The 22288-nt window shown below is 41.4% G+C and overlaps 2 protein-coding genes across 5 annotated transcripts in view; both read right to left on the minus strand.

The window, feature by feature from the left end:
- The window catches only part of LOC137255964 (uncharacterized), a 107559-nt gene that overhangs the window by 25267 nt on the left and 60004 nt on the right, over positions 1–22288 (minus strand). The window lies entirely within an intron of this gene.
- On the minus strand, positions 8236–9138 carry LOC137256381 (uncharacterized). Its single transcript, XM_067794210.1, has one exon. The coding sequence runs from the start codon at positions 9136–9138 to the stop codon at positions 8236–8238; it is 903 nt and encodes a 300-aa protein (XP_067650311.1).

A 22288-nucleotide genomic window follows, 5' to 3' on the forward strand; every position in this document is an offset into this window, starting at 1 on the left:
GTAACCAAGTAACACTGACAGATATTAAGAAGTTTTTGAGTTCTGCTCTGGAAACGAGTGAGTGAGTGAGTGAGTGAGTGAGTTTAGTTTTACACCGCACTCAGCAATATTCCAGCTATATGGCGGCGGCCTGTAAATAATCGAGTCTGGACCAGACAATCCAGTGATCAACCACATGCGCATTGATCTGTGCAATTGGGAACCGATGACATGTGTCAACCGTGTCAGCGAGCCTGACCACCCGATCCCGTTACTCGCCTCTTACGACAAGCATAGTCGCCTTTTATGGCAAGCAGGGGTTGCTGAAGGCCTATTCTACCCCGGGACCTTCACGGGTCCTCTGGAAACGAAACACACCTCTCACTTTTGGGACTAAGTACGAACGTTTCCATGGAAACTGAGAAAATAATACATCACAAAAACCTGTAAAGACCAAAAGGCACCACTATAGGTTCAGATTGATATATGTACAAAGTTTTGCAGGAAAACATTGAATGGTTCTGCTCCGGAAATGAAGCCCATCCCTCCATTTTGAGACTATGTCCGAAATGTTTCCATGGAAACCAAGAAAATAATACATCACAAAAACCTGTAAATAGCCAAAGGCACCACTTTGGGGTCTGCCACACATATCTACCAAGTTAACCACTTCAGCTTCTGACTGATATATCTACCAAGTTTTGCAGAAAAATATTGAACGGTTTTTGAGTTCTGCTCCGGAAACGAAGCCCACCCCACCATATGACTAACACCAAAATGTTCCATGGAAAAACAAAAAAACATATAAATACCAAAAATCTGTAAATAGCAAAAGGCACAACCATAAGCTGAGATTACTATATCTATCAAGTTTGGTCTAAAAATATTGAATGGTTTCTGAGTTACGCACCGGAAACAAAATGATTAAGGACGGATGGACGGGGGATGAACGGACAGACGAGGCGTCGACTATACCTCCCCATATTACATGCCAGGGGGATAAAAATGGCAAAAGGCACAACTACAGGTGGAGATTATTATATCTATCACGTTTGGTCTACAAATATTGAACGGTTTCTGAGTTAAGCTCCACAAACAAAATGATTTAGGACAGACGGACAGACGAGGCGTCAACTATATCCCCCCGCATTACATAAAAAGGGGGATAACAAAGTTTTTTGATAGGCCACTGGTTCATTTGTTGATACACTTAGCCAGCTCTTTGTTTATGACTTCTAAGCCCAAGAGGTGTTGATTGCATGTGGTCAGTGATTGAAGTTGTGCACTGCATATTGTCATAAGCACACAGAGACAGACAGACATATAAGTGTCAGTAAAGCAGACACTGAGTCTTCTCTGTGACAGTCTGCTTATCCCAATCAACAGGTCTTTTTTAAGTAATGAGTAGATTATTTACTTGTTTGAGTACACAACCAAGATTAGACTACTACTGCTCCGACCTCATACTTCGGGCAGGCATACTGTTTCAAGGTCCACAAACCTGTCCACCGCACATGTTTTATGAGCACAGCACAGCATAGCTGTTGAAACCACTTTTTACCCTGGTGGTAAAATTAGTGAATCATTTGAACTGCGATTTCGGTCCATACTGAAAGTATCAGAATCTGCAAAGTTGTGTTTTACGTTGTAGGTGACCTTTAACAATTTTTTTTCTTCCATGAGGGTACACTCACAGAAACTCTCCTGGCAGTGGTGCATTCCCTGAAGCCAAACTGATGGTCATACAATCATTTGTGATCTGATATATGTCTTATTTATTTTAGAATGAGTAGACGGTACATCCATTTTGTTTTAGTTCATATTTCTATTCCGAAATCAAAATTTGCCTGCACTTTGAAACTTTGCCAATTTTCTTAATTTCTGATGGGAACGAAGTGACAAGAAACATGCTTTTATGGCTGGAAATACACTACCTCCGCTCTTTTAATGCATGCATCTCTGAGTAGATTTTTGTCAATATACTAGGTAATAATAACAATAATAATAATAATAATAATAATAATAATAATAATAATACGACTCTGTCCCTCACGAATAGATTCTGAAGTCTCTTCAGTGTATTGACCTCCCTGAGCGACTACTTGATTTACTCAAGTCTTTAATGAGTTGCTGGTCGACTCAACTTGAGATGTACTCACAAGGGCAGGTGCAGACTTCGGAATCTATTCCAATTAGAAGGGGAATTTTCCAGGGAGACTCCTTTAGTCCATTGCTTTTTTGTCTGTCTCTGAATCCTTTGAGTTTTCTGCTCAATAGGGAGGAGGGCTATCATCCCGGACCTCCTCAGCACAGATCCCCAACACCTCTTACTCATCTCCTCTACATGGATGACATCGAGCTCCTTGCCAAGGGAGAGACCAATTTGAAAGAACAGGTTCTCCTTGTCGAGTCCGTCTCTAATGATATAGGCATGACGTTTGGACTCGACAAATGTAATACTCTTCATTTGAAACGTGGCAAGGTAACTAATGATGGATCGGTCAAGTTACAAGGGGGAGGAGTTATTGAGCATCTTGTGGAAGATCAGGCCTACACCTATCTTGGAATGCAAGTTCGAGACAAGCTCCAGAATGCCCTGATTCAAGATAAACTTCGGGCCGAGTATAAATCTCGTTTAAAGAAAATCTGGAGTTCAGAGCTAAATGCTCGAAACAAAGTCAAAGCCACCAATACTTTTGCTGTGCCAGTCCTCTCCTATTCCTTTGGAGTAGTTGATTGGACAAAACAAGACATCCAGAATCTTGACCGCCTGACCAGAAGGATCATGTCTGATAACAGAGCACACCACCCTCGTTCCTCTCTTAATCGTTTATATATGCCAATCAATTCAGGAGGACGGGGTTTGATTAATGTGGAAGCTCTTCATGACAGAATTTTATTGTGTACTTTTGCACATATTTATTTGTCAGATGATCCTCTGGTGATGCACGTCAAGATTCATGATGAAAGCAAGGAATTCCACAGCTACTTTAAGCGTGCCAAGGTTGTTGGACACAATTTGAAATTTGACGTTGATTTTGTTGATGGCGATGTACTGCTGGACGGTACAGTGATGGGAGTAAACCAGGTGAAGTCTTTCACCAAGTCTGCCCAGAGTCGGTCCTTTGTGGAGAAGCTGTCTGAGAAGCCATTGCATCGTGTTTACATGCAGTGTGTGGAACAGAACAGCAATCCAACCGACTCCTTCGCCTGGATGAAGTCGGCTGGTCTCAAATGTGAAACTGAGGGCTTCCTTTTTGCTGCTCAGGACCAGTCACTTCCCACTCGCAATCGCCAGAATGTTATTCTTAAAGAAAATATCAATATGAAATGTCGTCTTTGCAATGAATTTACAGAGACTGTCCAACACCTTGTCAGTGGATGCCCTTCCTTGGCACAAACTGCATATCTCAAAAGACATGATGGCATGGCTCGCTGTTTTTATTATCGTCTCCGCCATGCCTGTGGCTTTGACTCCGAGGTCCATCCATGGTATGACCCTGAACATGTCCAGGGTGTCCTGGAAAATGATGCTTTTAAACTTCTCTGGAATAGGCCAATATACAGCCTGAGACGAATTCCAGCCAACAAACCTGATCTTGTCCTTTTTGATAAAGCCAATGAAATTATTTATATCATTGAATTTTCTGTCCCTTTTGACAGCAATGTGATTGGCAAGATTCAGGAAAAGCATGATAAATATGCGGACCTCGCCTTTGAAATGTCTCGCTTGCATCCCAAGTACACTGTCGTCAGGCTCCCCATTGTTCTCGGTGCCCTTGGTTTGGTACCTCCTGATCTCTTGGCGCAGATGAGGAGAGTGCCCGGGTTCTCCACCGGGAGCACAGCCCTTCTGACAATCAGGGTAATCCAGAAGGCTGCAGTGTTGGGGAGCCTCCATATTCTCCGGAAAGTTCTTGGTGGGTTCGACTAGGCAGTGTTTCCTGGGAGAAGTCCCATTCGCTGTCTGGGCTGCGTGTAGAGGGGGCGAGGGCCCTGAGCTGATGATGAGCTTGACCAGCCTGACTGTGCCAGGATCACCCGAACCCTCTCTGCTGCATTTTCATTCTAATCTGTAAAAAAAAATAATAATAATAATTGTCTCCGCCATGCCTGTGGCTTTGACTCCGAGGTCCATCCATGGTACGACCCTGAGCATGTCCAGGGCGTCCTGGAAAATGACAGCGACAAACTTCTCTGGAATAGGCCAATATACAGCCTGAGACGAATTCCAGCCAACAAACCTGATCTTGTCCTTTTTGATAAAGCCAATGAAATTATTTATATCATTGAATTTTCTGTCCCTTTTGACAGCAATGTGATTGGCAAGATTCAGGAAAAGCATGATAAATATGCGGACCTCGCCTTTGAAATGTCTCGCTTGCATCCCAAGTACACTGTCGTCAGGCTCCCCATTGTTCTCGGTGCCCTTGGTTTGGTACCTCCTGATTTCTTGGCGCAGATGAGGAGAGTGCCCGGGTTCTCCACCGGGAGCACAGCCCTTCTGACAATCTGGGTAATGCAGAAGGCTGCAGTGTTGGGGAGCCTCCATATTCTCCGGAAAGTTCTTGGTGGGTTCGACTAGGCAGTGTTTCCTGGGAGAAGTCCCATTCGCTGTCTGGGCTGCGTGTAGAGGGGGCGAGGGCCCTGAGCTGATGATGAGCTTGACCAGCCTGACTGTGCCAGGATCACCCGAACCCTCTCTGCTGCATTTTCATTCTAATCTGTAAAAAATAATAATAATAATAATAAGGGCCTGATGATGTACGCCTCTCCGTGGTGGGCCTAGATAGGGGAATTTTATTCCCTGAACTGAACGTACATCACCCAGTTAGGGCTGACCCCCCGAAGCTGGTTTTTACTGGGTTACAGACAAACAAGGAGAAAAACATCTTACAACTCCGCAGCCCAGTCAGCCTTCCTCCGGTAGTGACACCAACCACACTGGAGATGGGACTTGCCCCAGGGGAAGGCACAGAACCCGACCAAGAATATCTTGGTCACAACATCTAAAATCCACACTACTAGAGTGTGCGAAAGCGACTGGATGGCCTGAAAATCCACGAATTAACGGCAAGTCGCTTAAGCTGCATTGGGACAATGCCATGCCCATGTATGCTTACCTGACGGAGCAAAATCTCCGAGATGAACTCCGGCGGCTAAAACATCTTATGCCCCGTGAGCCAGTTCAACCCACAACTGGTGCCCGTTAGGAACCTTTGCAAGAGCAAAATGCTCAAGTGGCAGCAGACCCAAAACTTCTGATGGACATCCGCGTCAACCTCTTTCCTCTTCCTGGTGGAAACTCTTCCGAGAAAGAGCCAGTTGGCCCCGAAATTTTGGACCCTCACTCTTCCTCTTCTTCAGTTGCAGACCTTACCGAAAATCCTGTTTATATTTTGTTTACTTCTATTTATGAGGAAATTTGTGATTTACCTTTAGAGAAATGGAGGCCAATTAAACAACTTAACATGTCTTTTCCCAAAAATGAAATTGATTTACTTAATGAAATTATCTCTTTAAAACTTCCTGTGGACTGTTCATTACATGAAGTAAATTGTTGTATCTATGCTGCCGCTCGAACCTTGGAGGAACTTCACACAGTTTCCAAAGAAAAGTCTTCTGATACTACTAACAATAAACCAAGAAAAAACCGGTTTCAAGTGAAATTAACAGAAACTAGAAAATATATTTCCTGGATAGAGCTGTGCCTGAAATTAAGATCATCAGGGAATCCCATGTCTAAACGACAAAAGGCAATTTGGAGAAAATTAAAATTACAGTACAAAACAACAAAAGAAAAGGTACTTCTCCAAATTGTCGATTCCCTTAAGGCAAAAATAAAAATTTGGACTGAAAGAAAGAAAAAATGGGAAAAGAGAAACAAATTTATCAAACAAAATAAACTTTTAAAAAATAATGAAAAGCAATTCTATAGGCAACTTAAAACAAGTGGTGATGGTGAGCATGATAAACGGCCTCCCATGGCTGCCAATGAAAGGTTCTGGAAACAGTTGTGGTCTGTACCCGGCAACTGTAACCTGGAGGCACCATGGGTCAGTGATTATGACCATGCAACGCATGAGAAAGTAGCTAGGTCGTTTGTGTGTTACATCTCACCAGATTGCCTGAAAAGTGTCATTAAAAAGTCCAAATCTAATACATCTCCAGGGCCTGATGGCATTCGAAACCGGTATTGGAAACTGTTTCCCTGTGTCCAAGCACCACTCCTTCACTGTTTCAATTCTCTTGTGGATACAGGTGATGTTCCTCCATGGTTCTGCAAAGGTCGCACAATACTCCTTCCCAAAAAAAGAGACTTGACGGATCCCAAAAACTTCCGCCCTATCACATGTCTAAATACTCAATATAAATTATTCACAGGGTGTTTGTCAAACCTCGTGTCATGTTACTGCTCTTCCAATGAGATAATTTACAGAGAGCAGAAGGGGGCGAGAAAGGGATGTTGGGGGTGCAAGGATCAACTTCTTGTACAGAAAATGATTTTGGAAGAGGCTAAAACATACCACCGCAACCTCTCCATGTGCTGGATAGACTACAAAAAGGCATACGACTCTGTCCCTCACGAATGGATTCTGAAGTCTCTTCAGTGTATTGACCTCCCTGAGCGACTACTCGAGAGCTAAATGCTCGAAACAAAGTCAAAGCCACCAATACTTTTGCTGTGCCAGTCCTCTCCTACTCCTTTGGAGTAGTTGATTGGACAATCAGAGTCTTGACCGCCTGACCAGAAGGATCATGTCTGATAACAGAGCACACCACCCTCGCTCCTCTCTTAATCGTTTATATATGCCAATCAATTCGGGAGGTCGGGGTTTGATTAATGTGGAAGCTCTTCATGACAGAATTTTATTGTGTACTTTCGCACATATTTATTTGTCAGATGATCCTCTGGTGATGCACGTCAAGATTCATGATGAAAGCAAGGAATTCCACAGCTACTTTAAGCGTGCCAAGGTTGTTGGAGACAATTTGAAATTTGACGTTGATTTTGTTGATGGCGATGTACTGCTGGACGGTACAGTGATGGGAGTAAACCAGGTGAAGTCTTTCACCAAGTCTGCCCTGGATGAAGTCGGCTGGTCTCAAATGTGAAACTGAGGGCTTCCTTTTTGCTGCTCAGGACCAGTCACTTCCCACTCGCAATCGCCAGAATGTGATTCTTAAAGAAAATATCAATATGAAATGTCGTCTTTGCAATCAATTTACAGAGACTGTCCAACACCTTGTCAGTGGATGCCCCTCCTTGGCACAAACAGCATATCTTAAAAGACATGATGGCATGGCTCGCTGCTTTTATTATCGTCTCTGCCATGCCTGTGGCTTTGACTCCGAGGTCCATCCATGGTACGACCCTGAGCATGTCCAGGGCGTCCTGGAAAATGACAGCGACAAACTTCTCTGGAATAGGCCAATATACAGCCTGAGACGAATTCCAGCCAACAAACCTTGTCCTTTTTGATAAAGCCAATGAAATTATTTATATCATTGAATTTTCTGTCCCTTTTGACAGCAATGTGATTGGCAAGATTCAGGAAAAGCATGATAAATATGCGGACCTCGCCTTTGAAATGTCTCGCTTGCATCCCAAGTACACTGTCGTCAGGCTCCCCATTGTTCTCGGTGCCCTTGGTTTGGTACCTCCTGATCTCTTGGCGCAGATGAGGAGAGTGCCCGGGTTCTCCACCGGGAGCACAGCCCTTCTGACAATCTGGGTAATGCAGAAGGCTGCAGTGTTGGGGAGCCTTCATATTCTCCGAAAAGTTCTTGGTGGGTTCGACTAGGCAGTGTTTCCTGGAAGAAGTCCCATTCGCTGTCTGGGCTGCGTGTAGAGGGGGCGAGGGCCCTGAGCTGATGATGAGCTTGACCAGCCTGACTGTGCCAGGATCACCCGAACCCTCTCTGCTGCATTTTCATTCTAATCTGTAAATAATAATAATAATAAGAGTGCTTGTAAAGCACACAACTCCACGCGCTAGGCACCTGCTCAATGGGCATAACAATACAAGTCAAGTCAAGTATTTTTATTCCGTACGTAGGCCACAGGCCCATATACAATATACACACAATTGTTACAAATATAAGTTAATTATTACAGGGTATACATATTAATGGTACATGTGGATTGTATTAACAGATTCTTGTCACTATAAATATAACATTGTGATATAAACATATATACACACAAATGTAAATATATGGTTAAAATGTACGAACCTGTGGTTTGAAGAAAAATTATTGGAGTTTGATTGTCCTGCTTTTATAAGCATGATAGATATATTTACATAAATTTCTTAAAGTTGTTTCATTGTTCGTTGATAACAGAGACTTAAATTTATAGTAGTTTGGTTGTTTCTGATATATACATGGCAAGTATTTTAATCTTAGTGCGTTATATTCAGTACATATAAAGATGAAATGGTACTCGTCTTCTACACCTAGATTACACAGAGGGCAACTACGTTCAGCAACCTCAACATTCAACCATCTACCTTCATTATACTTTAGCCTTAATAATCCACATCGGAATTTGGTCAAAATATTTCGAAACTTTTTGTCCAATATACATGATAAATATTTTTCTGGAGTTAACAGACTTTTAAACTCACGGTACATATGGTATTGTGAACTGTTATTCAATGTACTGTTCCATGATTGAAAAAATATATTGATTGCAACAGTCTTGAATCTACTTAAAAATAAATCTGCGTCACCAACTGTCTGGGACATCCAGACGTAACCAAACCCATGTGCAAAAAGTATTTCTCTTATATAAGAAGCATATGTCTTGTAGCCACAGTTATCGTAATACACTTGCATTTTGTACACTTTCAAGGGGATTCTATCTTCATGCATATGAATAACCTTTACCCAATATTTCACAGTTTTACACAATGCGTTTATATAGAGAGGATATCTTCCACATTCGCCATATACAATAGCAGTAGGTGTTTGAGGGCTGACATTCAAGAAACGTTTGCAGGCTAAAAAATGGACCTTTTCTATTTCATAAAATCTATGCATTCCCCAGATTTCTGCTCCGTACAGTAATATCGGCTGTATCTGGGCATCAAAAATTTTGAAGTACACACTGGGGTCTATTATTCCAATTCCATTTAAATTACTTAATACTTCCATCAATGCTAAATCAGTGATGCAATTTCTCATTTTGAATTTTGACGAAAATACAACTCCCAGATATTTATAAGTACTTAATGTTGTTATTGGCTGGCCATTTAAAAACCACTTTTCATTCCTTGCTAAGCGCCCTCCCCTTCTAAAAACAACTATATTTGTCTTGTCTAAATTTACCCCTAGACTTGAATATTCAGAGTAATTGTGCAGTATATTAAGTTGATTCTGTAAGCCTGTAATTGTATCAGATATAAGAACATCATCTGCAAACATAAGTAACATTATTCCTAATAGGTCGGGAAATAACTGCACTCCATATTTGCCATATCTAGATATGTCATCTGATAATCCATTAATGAAAAAGGAAAACAATACGGGGCTAAGAACACAACCTTGCTTTAAACCAATTGGACAATCAAAATATTCAGTATACCCATTATAACCTCTAACACAAGCTGTTACTGAACTATATATACTCATGATAGCAGATAGCATTTTCCCCTGAAGACCAGATTTGAATAAGCACTTGTATAACTTCGGACGGTCAATTGAGTCAAAGGCTTTTCTAAAATCAATAAAAGCAACATATAACTTTTTCCTTTTCTTAATTAGACATTTTTCTATATGACCATGTAAAGTAAAAATATGATCAATCGTAGAGTACCCTTGTCTAAAACCAGCTTGTGTTTCGGGAATTTTACTCCTTATATTTGCCCAGGTTCTGATGCGGACATTTAAAATGGACGTATATAATTTACTTAATATGCACAGTATTGAAATCCCTCTGTAATTATCTGGGTTTTTGCGATCGCCCTTTTTATGTAAAGGAATAACTATTGCTTTCGTCCAAGCCATGGGAAAATGCCTGTATCAAAAATCTTATTAAACAATACCTTTAAAAAGGGCATAATAACATGCTTAGATGATTTCAACAGCTCAGTAATTACACCATCACTACCCGCTGACTTGCCATTTTTCAGATGGGAAAGACATGAACATATTTCCTCATCAGTGATAGAAGACTCAAGAATATAGCTATCAATATCATTTAAAGGAATATTCACATCAGGACAGAAAACATCATTCTCAGTGGTATCGTCAGCTAGATTTCTAGGTTTGAACAACCCTTTAAAATGATTATACAGTAAAGATTTGTCTAGTGGACAACGTGGGCTCTTTGTATCATTCAGACTTCTCAGCTCTTTCCAGAACGCAGAAGTGTTATGGATGGAAGATTTTAACTTAGAACTTTTCTTTTGCTGAAATGAGACCTTAGCTTTTCTACATTCATATTTATAATTATTCCTCAGTTCACAGTATTTACGTCTACTGATGGCTGATTTAGTGTTTCTATAACGCCTAAGTTCTCTTTTAGCCTCTCGCTTAGCATACTGACATCTGCTAGTATAGAAGCCACCTTTAATTGCTTATAGGGTGTGTTTTTAAACACATCTGCCGATTTCAAAACGTGTTTGACAAATAGATCAAGTGCGTTATTAACATCAACATTAACTAAATCTACTAAATCATCAAGAGCCGGTAGGCGCTCACACAGTGTGTCTAGAAACGTTTGTTCATTTTCTGTGTTCCATATATATTGAGTTGAACCTTCATTATCCTTACCACCACTGCTATCTACAGGTGCAGTCACATCTGCATCTAAGTTTAACATCAAACTAACAGGCATGTGCTTCTATTCAACTCTCGAGTGCACCGTTAAGTATTCACAATGTAAATGAATATTTACAGATGCAATGAAATAGTCAATAACGCTCGAACCAGCTTCTGATATATAAGTAAAGTTCCCCTCCCTATCTCCCGCGCATCTACCATTACATATGTACAAATCATGAGTAAAACAAAGGTCAAGTAATTTTCTCCCTAAGGTATTTACAGCTAAATCACATGAGCTTCTCGTATCGAGAGGTACACTTTCCTCCTCGGGAAACGCTGCTCTGTTGATCCCCGGCTGGTCAACTGTCTCAGGGGGGTTGTTACTAAGCCCGACCCGTGCGTTAAGGTCTCCGCGCATTACAGTCTCAAAGCTGCCGTCTGCGTTGTGTGTGAGCCACTGTTCTACCTCGTCTAAGGCTGTCAGGTGATCTTTGGTGAGGTAGAAGGGAGAGCCAGTGGGGGGTATATACATTCCTAACAGTACAAGGTCCTTACTCATTCTTGTCAAAGATTTATCTAGTCTGATGCCAATGACATTTGGTATACCTAGGTTCAAGTGTAGGCAGTGTTTAGCAATAGATTTATGAATTAGCATGTAAACACCACCTGATAGTCTACCCGCACTAGCTAGTCTACGAGCATTTGCAACATAAACATCATAAGCAGAAAGTCAGGGGATATTTATCTCTTTATCAAGAAATGTTTCCAAGAGACATACTATGTCGAATTTCGATAAGAAATCAATAAATCCTTTATCATTAATTTTTTACCTTAAACCGTCTATATTCCAAATAAGGATAGGCAATTGTTTAAAACATGAGGAAGTAGTAGCACCTGGGGAGTGGGTGTCGACTGTTGGGGCCTGGCCGCCTCCCTATGCCTCGTCCATCATTTTGTGTGGTAGGAGGTCACGTGACCTCAACGTCTCCCCTGGGGCAGTTGTAGCTGCTTCTTGGCTGTCGTGGCCTTCATTTGAGGTCACGTTCGTGGCTGGGGGTGGAATCCCGGATGTGGAGGGCGTTGTTCGGGGGCGAGCCAATCTCCGCCCCTTGTTGTGTATGTAAGAATGGAGTGGTTTTGTGAATAGTTGGCCATTCTTAAAATAACCGAACAAACCTTTAGTTTTCAGTTCAGACAACTTCTGTCGCTGCTGTTTAGTTAGGTCGTTGGCAACGCCGATGTTGGACCTTCGGAAATGATCCCGATGTCGCAGAGTTTCAATCTTGTCATCACTACTCGCAAATTTTGCTATAAGTGATCTCGGTTTGGTTTGTCTGTCTACCTTGGCACCAATACGATGCACACGTATGAAATATATGATGTAAACAACAGAAAATTTACAAATATGTACAAACTGAGGTAAAAGCATTGCTGGTACACAGTGAAGATGAAAAGAATACATTAGAGATAGCGCTTGAAAAAAAGTGTTTTGAGACATGACTTAAAGAGATCGAAAGATGAAGCTGTTTTCACAGGGAGAGGTAGAGAGTTCCAGAGCACTGCAGAACTGTGAGAGAAAGAGCGTTCTCCAAAGTCTTTTAGATTAATTCTTGAGATGTCGAGCTGTAAGTTGCTACCCGAACGAAGAAGAGAGCGGGATGGGATGTGTGGCTTGACAAGATTCTGGAAATACTTTCGAGAGGAGTTGTGGAGAGATTTGTACGTGAGACACAGTATCTTAAAGTCTTGGACCCAGAGCCAAAGAAGAGAAGTCAGGATAGAGGAGACACTGGATGATGAAGATGAGTGAGTGACAATACGAGCGGCGTGATTCTGAATTTTCTGTAGACGTTGGATTTGACTTTTAGAAATACCACAGAGAAGGCTGTTGCAGTAACCTATGCGAGAGAAAATCAGAGAACGGACTGGGAGTGCAGCAGTGTCTTCCGTGATGAGGTGACGGATATTTCCTATATTTTTAAGATGTAGATGACAGATTTTACACAAATAACTTATGTGAGCTTCCATCGTTAGTCCCGAATCTAAAAAGACACCAAGATATTTTACGACTGGAGAGTAGGGGATGTTTGCACTTCCAACGGTGATTTTGTCAGTTGTGCACTTTGACAGGCGGGCTTGGGTTGAAACCACGAGAGCTTCAGTCTTACTTTCATGTACACTGCATGTATTGTCATATCTTCACAACACTGCATGTATTCTCACATGTTGACAACACTGCACATATTGTCGCATCTTCACAACACTGCATGTATTGTCGCATCTTCACAACACTGCATATACTGTCACATCCTCAAAACACTGCATATATTGTCACATTTTCACAACACCCACCATCCCACCCCAAACACTGTCTGAATACACTGACACACCCTCACAAGACTGTTTTAATACACTGACACACCCTTATAACACTGTATAATACTATGTCACACCCTCATAACACTGCATACATTGACACACCCTCATAACACTGTATGATTAACAAACTCAACATTTATAAGACACTGGTTAAGAATTACAGCGGACTCCAAATACTATGTGAAGTGCTGTATGTATCCTCCATGTTTCCATTTTCAAGCAGGTTTCCTAGAATTACCGTTACTAAGAGGAGTGTTTGTGACTGTTTTCTCCAAATATGAAAAGGATATTTCACAGGCCTTGTTGAGATGTAGTAAACAACTTGGTAATTATTTTGAAGCATATCTTTAAGTGGTGTGCTGCTGATGAAGATGGCCCCCAGTTGAACTGGCCTACTATATAATGTGTAATACCAACCTTACCCTGCTGTCAGAACAATTACAAAGAGCTGGTCTCTGCCATTTCTGGCCATTAACCCTGCTGGCTGCATCCACTGCCTTACAATCTTACTTGGATCAGTCCACAAAGAATTCTTTGAATAAGGGCCTGTCCATTAATGAAACAAGGGTTGGGGCCAATTTAAAACTTCACGCAGTATTTCTAGTTCAGAAAATACTTTAACACAAATGTAACCTGAGTCACAGCCCACTTGCCATGATCCCATCAGATATAGTTGGTGCAACTTGAAGCAACAGAACACAGAAACTGAGATGGGAGCTAGACTGCCTATATCAGGCAAAAAACAACGAACCTTCATGCAATAAACCAACAACTTCAAAAACAAAAAAGACCTAAAAAACTTTTTTTCCTTTCTTTACATCCACAAATTAAATGGGCATGTTTTCGTGTGACTATGCTAATTTTCAGCACATATTGTTGTTCCTTGAGACAATTCGGGATATTATAAGAACTTGAAACAGCAGTCACACCCACATATTTCACACAAATTGGACATTCCTTCTGCAATACTTGTTGTGAGTAGAGCATGAAATGAGCAGTGGTGCAAGCTACAGACACAAGCCCCAGCTGCAGCCAGGGTACATGCATTCAATCACAACCCTATGAGGCATCTTGGGACCTAAAATCTGTCACTTACTTCCATGGTTCATCAAACAATATGACAAGAACAGCAGATACCAAAAATTTTAATTGTATGACAGAATTATTCATGGTGCTATTTCCCTAACCTGATCCAAAATTTAGTAGGTAGAATTAAAAATACTGTTGGTTCAGATACTGTATCCAGAATCTCATGTGACAAGAAGGGATGTCATGTTGTAATCAAACCATAGTGGTCAAGGCAATTAGCCATAATTACCATCAGCACTAATGAGCAATTTTCTCTCTAGTAACAAAAAGACATATCAGTTGGGCACCCTGCTGGTCCCTAGCCTTGCCTTACCATTATGTAGAGCTGCAAAGCTGGATGTTTTGGAGATGCCATGTGTGATAAAGTTGCTGGTAGGTTTGTGCTTGAACACCCTGAAGAAATGGCTAGCTTTCCTCGCAGTTATGTGGGTCAGTGGTCTCTCCAATATGTGGGTCAGTGGTGTCTCCAATGTGTGGGCAGAATTGCGTAATGTTACCTTTATCATCCTGTCACCTGGGGCAATCACAAAGGCTCGAACAGAACATTGAATCTTGTAACTCATCCAAGATTCCAACAGTGAAGAAAACCTCACCTTTTCCCCCCAAGTACTACTAATCTGTCAATGTATTGAGGGTGTCACAGTTGAATCAGTGCCATGTGTCAATGAAAACATATCATGCCTGCTTTACAATCAGCCTGATTTGATGACATCAAAAGTTCCAAAAAATCTTAAGTGCCATGTACAATGATCAATAAATACCCAGTGCAGGTTAATACTGTCTATATGCACTATTTTCTGTTTCGCATGGATGTTTCTTATGGTAGTGACAGAATGAATACATTAGGCCTTGAAGCTTCCATCTGAATGGTGCTCTTCAGTTTAAAGTGTATTATTTGTTTCTATCAAAAGGATATATAACCGGAGACTAAGCATTGGACAGTCTACAACAGACTGTTTGAAACAGTAGTGTCAAGGCAACAATATTATTTCTCGAGTTTTAAAAGGACAACTGTAAATGATCATTGGTATTACTATTCTTGCATAGCAAATATCAAAAACAGCGAATATTTATTTGCAAATTTTTTCACTGGTTTAGGAATTTCTCAAGAAACTGTGACTGGTCATCAGAGTATTGGTTACAATCCACTAATGGATACTCTCCAAGTTCAAAAGTCCATTGATTAGAGTTAGAGGTTAAGGATAACAACTGCATTTTAGAACAAAACAATTGCAATTTGTTAAATTCTACATTGGCTAGTGATGTAATTACTAATCCATAAATCTTTGTACACGCTTGCTTTCCAAGAACAAAAAATACCTACATAAGACAACCAAATGATTTAATAAAGGCACATTCCAAATGTCTTCCTTTGTGCCCAAAGCTGAAGCCTTGACTTTCAACCCCTCAATACCGTCAGGATGATGTTCAACAGACTGGATCTAAAGCAAGGCAGAACTCATGTGAAGCTCTACTGCTGAGACATTAACCAGCATTTTGACCAAATGTAAATAACAGGGATTTGGGAAAGCAGGGGCCATGGGCTGTAAGAAATGGCCCCTTTAAAATTTTAAAATTTACTATTCATACAAAGGCAGTGTCCCATTCTTAATTCAGAAAATGGCTAATGATCCTGAAAATGTCCCATTGTCAAAGTTCTCTTTCCCAAACCCTGAAATACTATACAGTTTAGGGGAATAATTAGGAAGCATGATTCTCAAAGTGTCATGGCCTACTTGAGTGTCATATACAAAGTGCAGGTTATTTATGTAATTTATTCTATCAACAATTAAAACTGTGGACTTCCTGCATCAAATGATGCTTCCCCCACAATATTGTTGTTCAGTTCACTAACCAGTGATTTCCCACAAGAACCTGAGTTTCTGTAACTGCACCATTTCTGCAAGCACTGAATGAAAACTTTACTCACTGCAATTACCAATCCAAGTGAGTGGCATAGCTCCAATGAAGCACAAAAAGCATGTGTTTACATTTGAGAATTGAAACAAAAACTTTAGGATTGATGATGTGAAAAAAATTACATTCAGTTTGTTGTCACGTTTCTAGGTTGGTTTCAGGCATAGTACTGTGGCTTTCACAATGTTATAACATGATGTTATAACAATAAAACATGTCTTTGTCTACATTATGCAATAAATTATACCTCAAAACAGGCTGACACTTCAGTCCCAATTCACATAGTTTATAGGCAACATCAATTATCTAGTCTTTGAAATTGTATATTTTATTATGAGCATAAACGAGTCAGAAATCTGCAAAACGTTCACCTACTTTCTTCAACAATCCAGATTGACTGAAACACTCATTTTACCTGACAACAGTACCAAGTGTTCCCAAACACATGATAAAATAGAACAACCTGAAGCATGTACTGATTCCTTGCCAATTGTTAAATTAGACACTCAGAAATGATCTACTGTCTCTGCTGAGCTGGTACAATTGACAAATGTTAAAACTGGCTCCACTGGTCTTGATATTGAGTCATTTACAGTAACTGTAATTGCAATATTTACTTGGTCTGTTTGACTTTAATCCACTATAGTACTGTCGAAGATAGAGAAAAACCTGGGTTTTTTCATGTTTATCTCTACAATTTATTAGTGGATATGGGAACATGTGAAATATCTGTTAAAATAAATTCACCCTGACCACAGTTCCAGTGGTATGGAGATAGGAAACATGGAAAATGGACTCTACTGAGGAAAGAATGGTGCAGAAGTGAGCAATGCAGACTTTTCAAAGTCTAAAGTGACTTATTTGGAAAAGACCACGGCTTTATGGAATTAGTGTGCGATGATATTGCATTACAAAGGGCACCTTTTAAATGCCCATTTGGAATTTAGACTTAGATTCATTATAAACTTTCATGCTGGAACTATTAGGGATGTAGCTACCATGTCACTATCACTATAAAAAGAAACAGTTAGGAAGGTCGTCAGGTTGAGACAGGTCGTCTCAAAAGCAAAACCAGGACAGGTGACGCAGATGATGGTTGGTGTCAGGGAGATGGATGGAGATATCAACTCAGATATGATTGCCCCATGGAGGAATTACAGTAGTTAATTACACACCATGTCCAGAACAATATCCAGACCTGTTGATCATTGGGTGGTCATGCCAAAATTATATTTTGAGATATTTAAGAAGATGCTTTTCTATAGGTATTAGGTATGATACACATCTTAACACAAACTTGATGAAAGAAAGACACGTAGGATTTTAATCAGTTGATAAGACACATTTTACACACATGAAAAAGCACAAAATATATTTGAGATGACCCCTTGGTCCTACAGGCAGCGCATGTACTTTATGCCAGGTGAGTCCACTTTCTGTTCGTCATACCTGGCAGAACAACCTAATTGCCATCTGTAGCCATCCTCGATATCTCTAGGGTATACATTCTGACAAGTCTCCACTATACCCTGGATGCATCCACGGCTCAGCCCGATAAATTTATTACGTCTCTTGGCTGGCTCTTTATTCAATCAGGTGTCTATGCTTCGAAGTTGAGCAAACCAATCACAACTCGCTTTCGCTTTACAAATTATCTAACCGATTAAAGTTGGCAAAGCAAACCATGCAGAGGTTCTCTGAAAGAGGTAGAAGGAGTTTTTGCACATACATGTATTTTTATTTAAAGTTTAAGACCTTAAAATATGTCTGTATGAATTCCACAAAATCTGAGTCGCACTGCGAGCAAACTTTCGCGACCACTACCTTTCTTGACACTGGTTATACGACGACGGCCTGGCTGATTAGCTATTGTGAGAATGCGGAGCCAGCAAAGGGAGGTAATAAAATTATCGGTCCGACCGGTAGATGCGTCCAGGGTATAGTAGAGACTTGTCGGAACTTATACCCTAGAGATATCGAGGATGATCTATAGCCTGATCTTTTGTTTTCAGCAGCTATGCATATTTTTTAAAACTTTTGCTGGATTTTACAATTAAACGTGCTTTTCTGGATATCCTGATAAACATGCCACTCAATGCTCAGCGAGGCCGAAGTGAGTTATTTTAACATAGTCAGTTTGCAGTTGTGTAAATTTGAGGGATAACAAACAATAACAGCCTAAAAACTTTTTTTTTCTATTTCCAGCAGTACTAAACTTTGGAGTATATTTTCATGGTTTGCATGTTTTGCTATGTTAAGTTTTTGAAGGGCATCTAGAAGTGAAATACATAAGAATGATTTTTATGGATATCAACTTCTTTATTATGAGAACACAACGTTTCGGAGTTATCAACTTCTTTATTATGAGAACACAACGTTTCAGAGTTATCAACTTCTTTATTATGAGAACACAACGTTTCAGAGTTAATGCTTACTGCTTCATCAGGTGAAGGAGTAAGCATTAACTCCGAAACGTTGTGTTCTCATAATAAAGAAGTTGATATCCATAAGAATCATTCTTTTGCTATGTTATTATGTTTTCCAAATGTTTCATCGACTTTGCTTACACTCTGAATTTTTTTGGCTAAGTGCCTGCAAGTGTGTCATCTCTTTGACAATATGGCTTGGGAGAGCTAATGAAGACCAAATGGGTTCAACACAGACAAAAAGGTGTCCTTATGACTACTCTCGTCAACAGCTAAGATCACCTGCATAATCTGTCAGTTTATTGCAGGTCTATCTGCAACAAGCAACGTCCTCAACTTAATAAAGCAATAGGATATGTTTAGTTTCTTCATTTTTCCAAAATGATCATAGTAGTAGTGTGTAGATTACAGAAAAGCAGAAAAAGGTCCTCTTCAGCACAACACTCTTCTAAAGGCTGTGTTGCCATGGTAACTTGGGCACTTGATGGAATAAAAACAATCTAAAGGGGCCATGTCTGCAGTTTTGATAGAACAGCTGGAGAAAGGATCATTTACACATCATGTGCAAGTGACGGATGGATTTAAGCTTAAAGGCATGTTTATTGCCCTCTGAACTTAAATTGGCTAACATCAAACTTGCAACATTATGAAAAGCCATTTGTCCATGTGAAAATGTGAACAAACTTTGCCTTCAGTCAGTGGTATTCTGTACACATGAACATCCCGAAGTGCTGCACAGGTCGCATTGATTCATAGACATCTGGTATGGTTAACGACAATTGCTCTCCCTCTACAACAAGACATGACTGTGAGGCTACCTGATGAGACAGGTTCCCGACCTACTAGAAGATGTGGTGCTGAGAGTAATTACTGAGATGGCTACCAACTAGTCTGTCTCACAGTCCCTGAACCACATATTACCTTACTGCCAAGCCCTCTCTGCCATGCTCAGGCCCTAAATGAAGTGAGTCTGGATTTTCTCCTGTTCTAAATCTACCATCTCTCTGAGGCTCCCTTTAAATTCACATGGGTTTGCTTGTTGCTACAAAAACTGTATATATTCTGAGACAAAACATTAGTCTAGGTTCCCAAACTACAACCGGTCATGATGTTAAGTACAGTTGGTGAGACTAGCTTCCCACTTACACAGGATGTGACCTTGTGATGAGTTGGTGAGAATAGCTCCCCATGTACAACAGGACATGGTGCTGAGTACAGTTGGTGAGATTAGCTCCCCACCTACAACAGGACATGGTGCTGAGTACAGTTGGTGAGATTAGTTCCCTACCTACAACAGGACATGGTGCTGAGAACAGTTGGTGACAATAGCTCCCCCCTACAACAGGACATGGTGCAGAGTACAGTTGGTGAGAATAGCACCCGGTCTACAACATGATGCGACTATGTGATGAGTTGGTGAGAATAGCTCCCCACATACAAAAGGACATGGTGCTGAGAACAGTTGGTGAGATTAGCTCCCCCACCTACAACAGGACATGGTGCTGATTACAGTTGGTGAGAATAGCTCCACCCTACAACATGTGACCCTGTGATGAGTTGGTGAGAATAGCTCCCCACATACAACAGGACATAGTGCTGAGAACAGTTGGTGAGAATAGCTCCACCCTACAACAGGACATGGTGCTGAGTACAGTTGGTGAGAATAGCTCCACCCTACAACAGGACATGGTGCTGAGTACAGTTGGTGAGAATACCTACCCATCTACAACATGTGACCCTGTGATGAGTTGGTGAGAATAGCTCCCCACATACAACAGGACATGGTGCTGAGAACAGTTGGTGAGAATACCTCCCCACCTACAACAGGACATGGTGCTGAGTACAGTTGGTGAGATTAGTTCCCCACCTTCAACAGGACATGGTGCTGAGTACAGTTGGTGAGATTAGCTCCCCACCTACAACAGGACATGGTGCTGAGTACAGTTGGTGAGATTAGTTCCCTACCTACAACAGGACATGGTGCTGAGAACAGTTGGTGACAATAGCTCCACCCTACAACAGGACATGGTGCTGAGTACAGTTGGTGAGAATACCTCCCCATCTACAACATGATGTGACCCTGTGATGAGTTGGTGAGATTAGTTCCCTACCCACAACAGGACATGGTGCTGAGAACAGTTGGTGACAATAGCTCCCCCCTACAACAGGACATGGTGCTGAATACAGTTGGTGAGAATAGCACCCCATCTACAACATGATGCGACTATGTGATGAGTTGGTGAGAATAGCTCCCCACCTACAACAGGACATGGTGCTGAGAACAGTTGGTGATATTAGCTCCCCACCTACAACAGGACATGGTGCAGAGTACAGTTGGTGAGAATAGTTCCCCACCTACAACAGGACATGGTGCTGAGTACAGTTGGTGAGATTAGTTCCCCACCTACAACAGGACATGGTGCTGAGTACAGTTGGTGAGAATAGCACCCCATCTACAACATGATGCGACTATGTGATGAGTTGGTGAGAATAGCTCCCCACATACAAAAGGACATGGTGCTGAGAACAGTTGGTGAGATTAGCTCCCCAACCTACAACAGGACATGGTGCTGATTACAGTTGGTGAGATTAGTTCCCCACCTACAACAGGACATGGTGCTGAGAACAGTTGGTGATATTAGCTCCCCACCTACAACAGGACATGGTGCTGATTACAGTTGGTGAGATTAGTTCCCCACCTACAACAGGACATGGTGCTGATTACAGTTGGTGAGATTAGCTCCCCACCTACAACAGGACATGGTGCTGATTACAGTTGGTGAGATTAGTTCCCCACCTACAACAGGACATGGTGCTGAGTACAGTTGGTGAGATTAGTTCCCCACCTACAACAGGACATGGTGCTGAGTACAGTTGGTGAGAATAGCACCCCATCTACAACATGATGCGACTATGTGATGAGTTGGTGAGAATAGCTCCCCACATACAAAAGGACATGGTGCTGAGAACAGTTGGTGAGATTAGCTCCCCCACCTACAACAGGACATGGTGCTGATTACAGTTGGTGAGATTAGTTCCCCACCTACAACAGGACATGGTGCTGAGAACAGTTGGTGATATTAGCTCCCCACCTACAACAGGACATGGTGCTGATTACAGTTGGTGAGATTAGTTCCCCACCTACAACAGGACATGGTGCTGATTACAGTTGGTGAGATTAGCTCCCCACCTACAACAGGACATGGTGCTGATTACAGTTGGTGAGATTAGTTCCCCACCTACAACAGGACATGGTGCTGATTACAGTTGGTGAGATTAGTTCCCCACCTACAACAGGACATGGTGCTGAGTACAGTTGGTGAGATTAGTTCCCTACCTACAACAGGACATGGTGCTGAGTACAGTTGGTGAGAATAGCTCCACCCTACAACAGGACATGGTGCTGAGTACAGTTGGTGAGAATACCTACCCATCTACAACATGTGACCCTGTGATGAATTGGTGAGAATAGCTCCCCACATACAACAGGACATGGTGCTGAGTACAGTTGGTGAGATTAGTTCCCCACCTACAACAGGACATGGTGCTGAGTACAGTTGGTGAGAATACCTCCCCATCTACAACATGTGACCCTGTGATGAATTGGTGAGATTAGTTCCCCACATACAACAGGACATGGTACTGAGTACAGTTGGTGAGATTAGCTCCCCACCTACAACAGGACATGGTGCTGAGTACAGTTGGTGAGATTAGCTCCCCACCTACAA

Source organism: Haliotis asinina, chromosome 11, assembly GCF_037392515.1.
Source record: "Haliotis asinina isolate JCU_RB_2024 chromosome 11, JCU_Hal_asi_v2, whole genome shotgun sequence".
NCBI classification, from domain to species: Eukaryota; Metazoa; Mollusca; class Gastropoda; order Lepetellida; family Haliotidae; genus Haliotis; species Haliotis asinina.

Coding starts and splice junctions, on each gene's coding strand:
- LOC137256381 (XM_067794210.1), bottom strand. CDS start 9,138: ATGGAAGTATTAAGTAATTTAAATGGAATTGGAATAATAGACCCCAGT.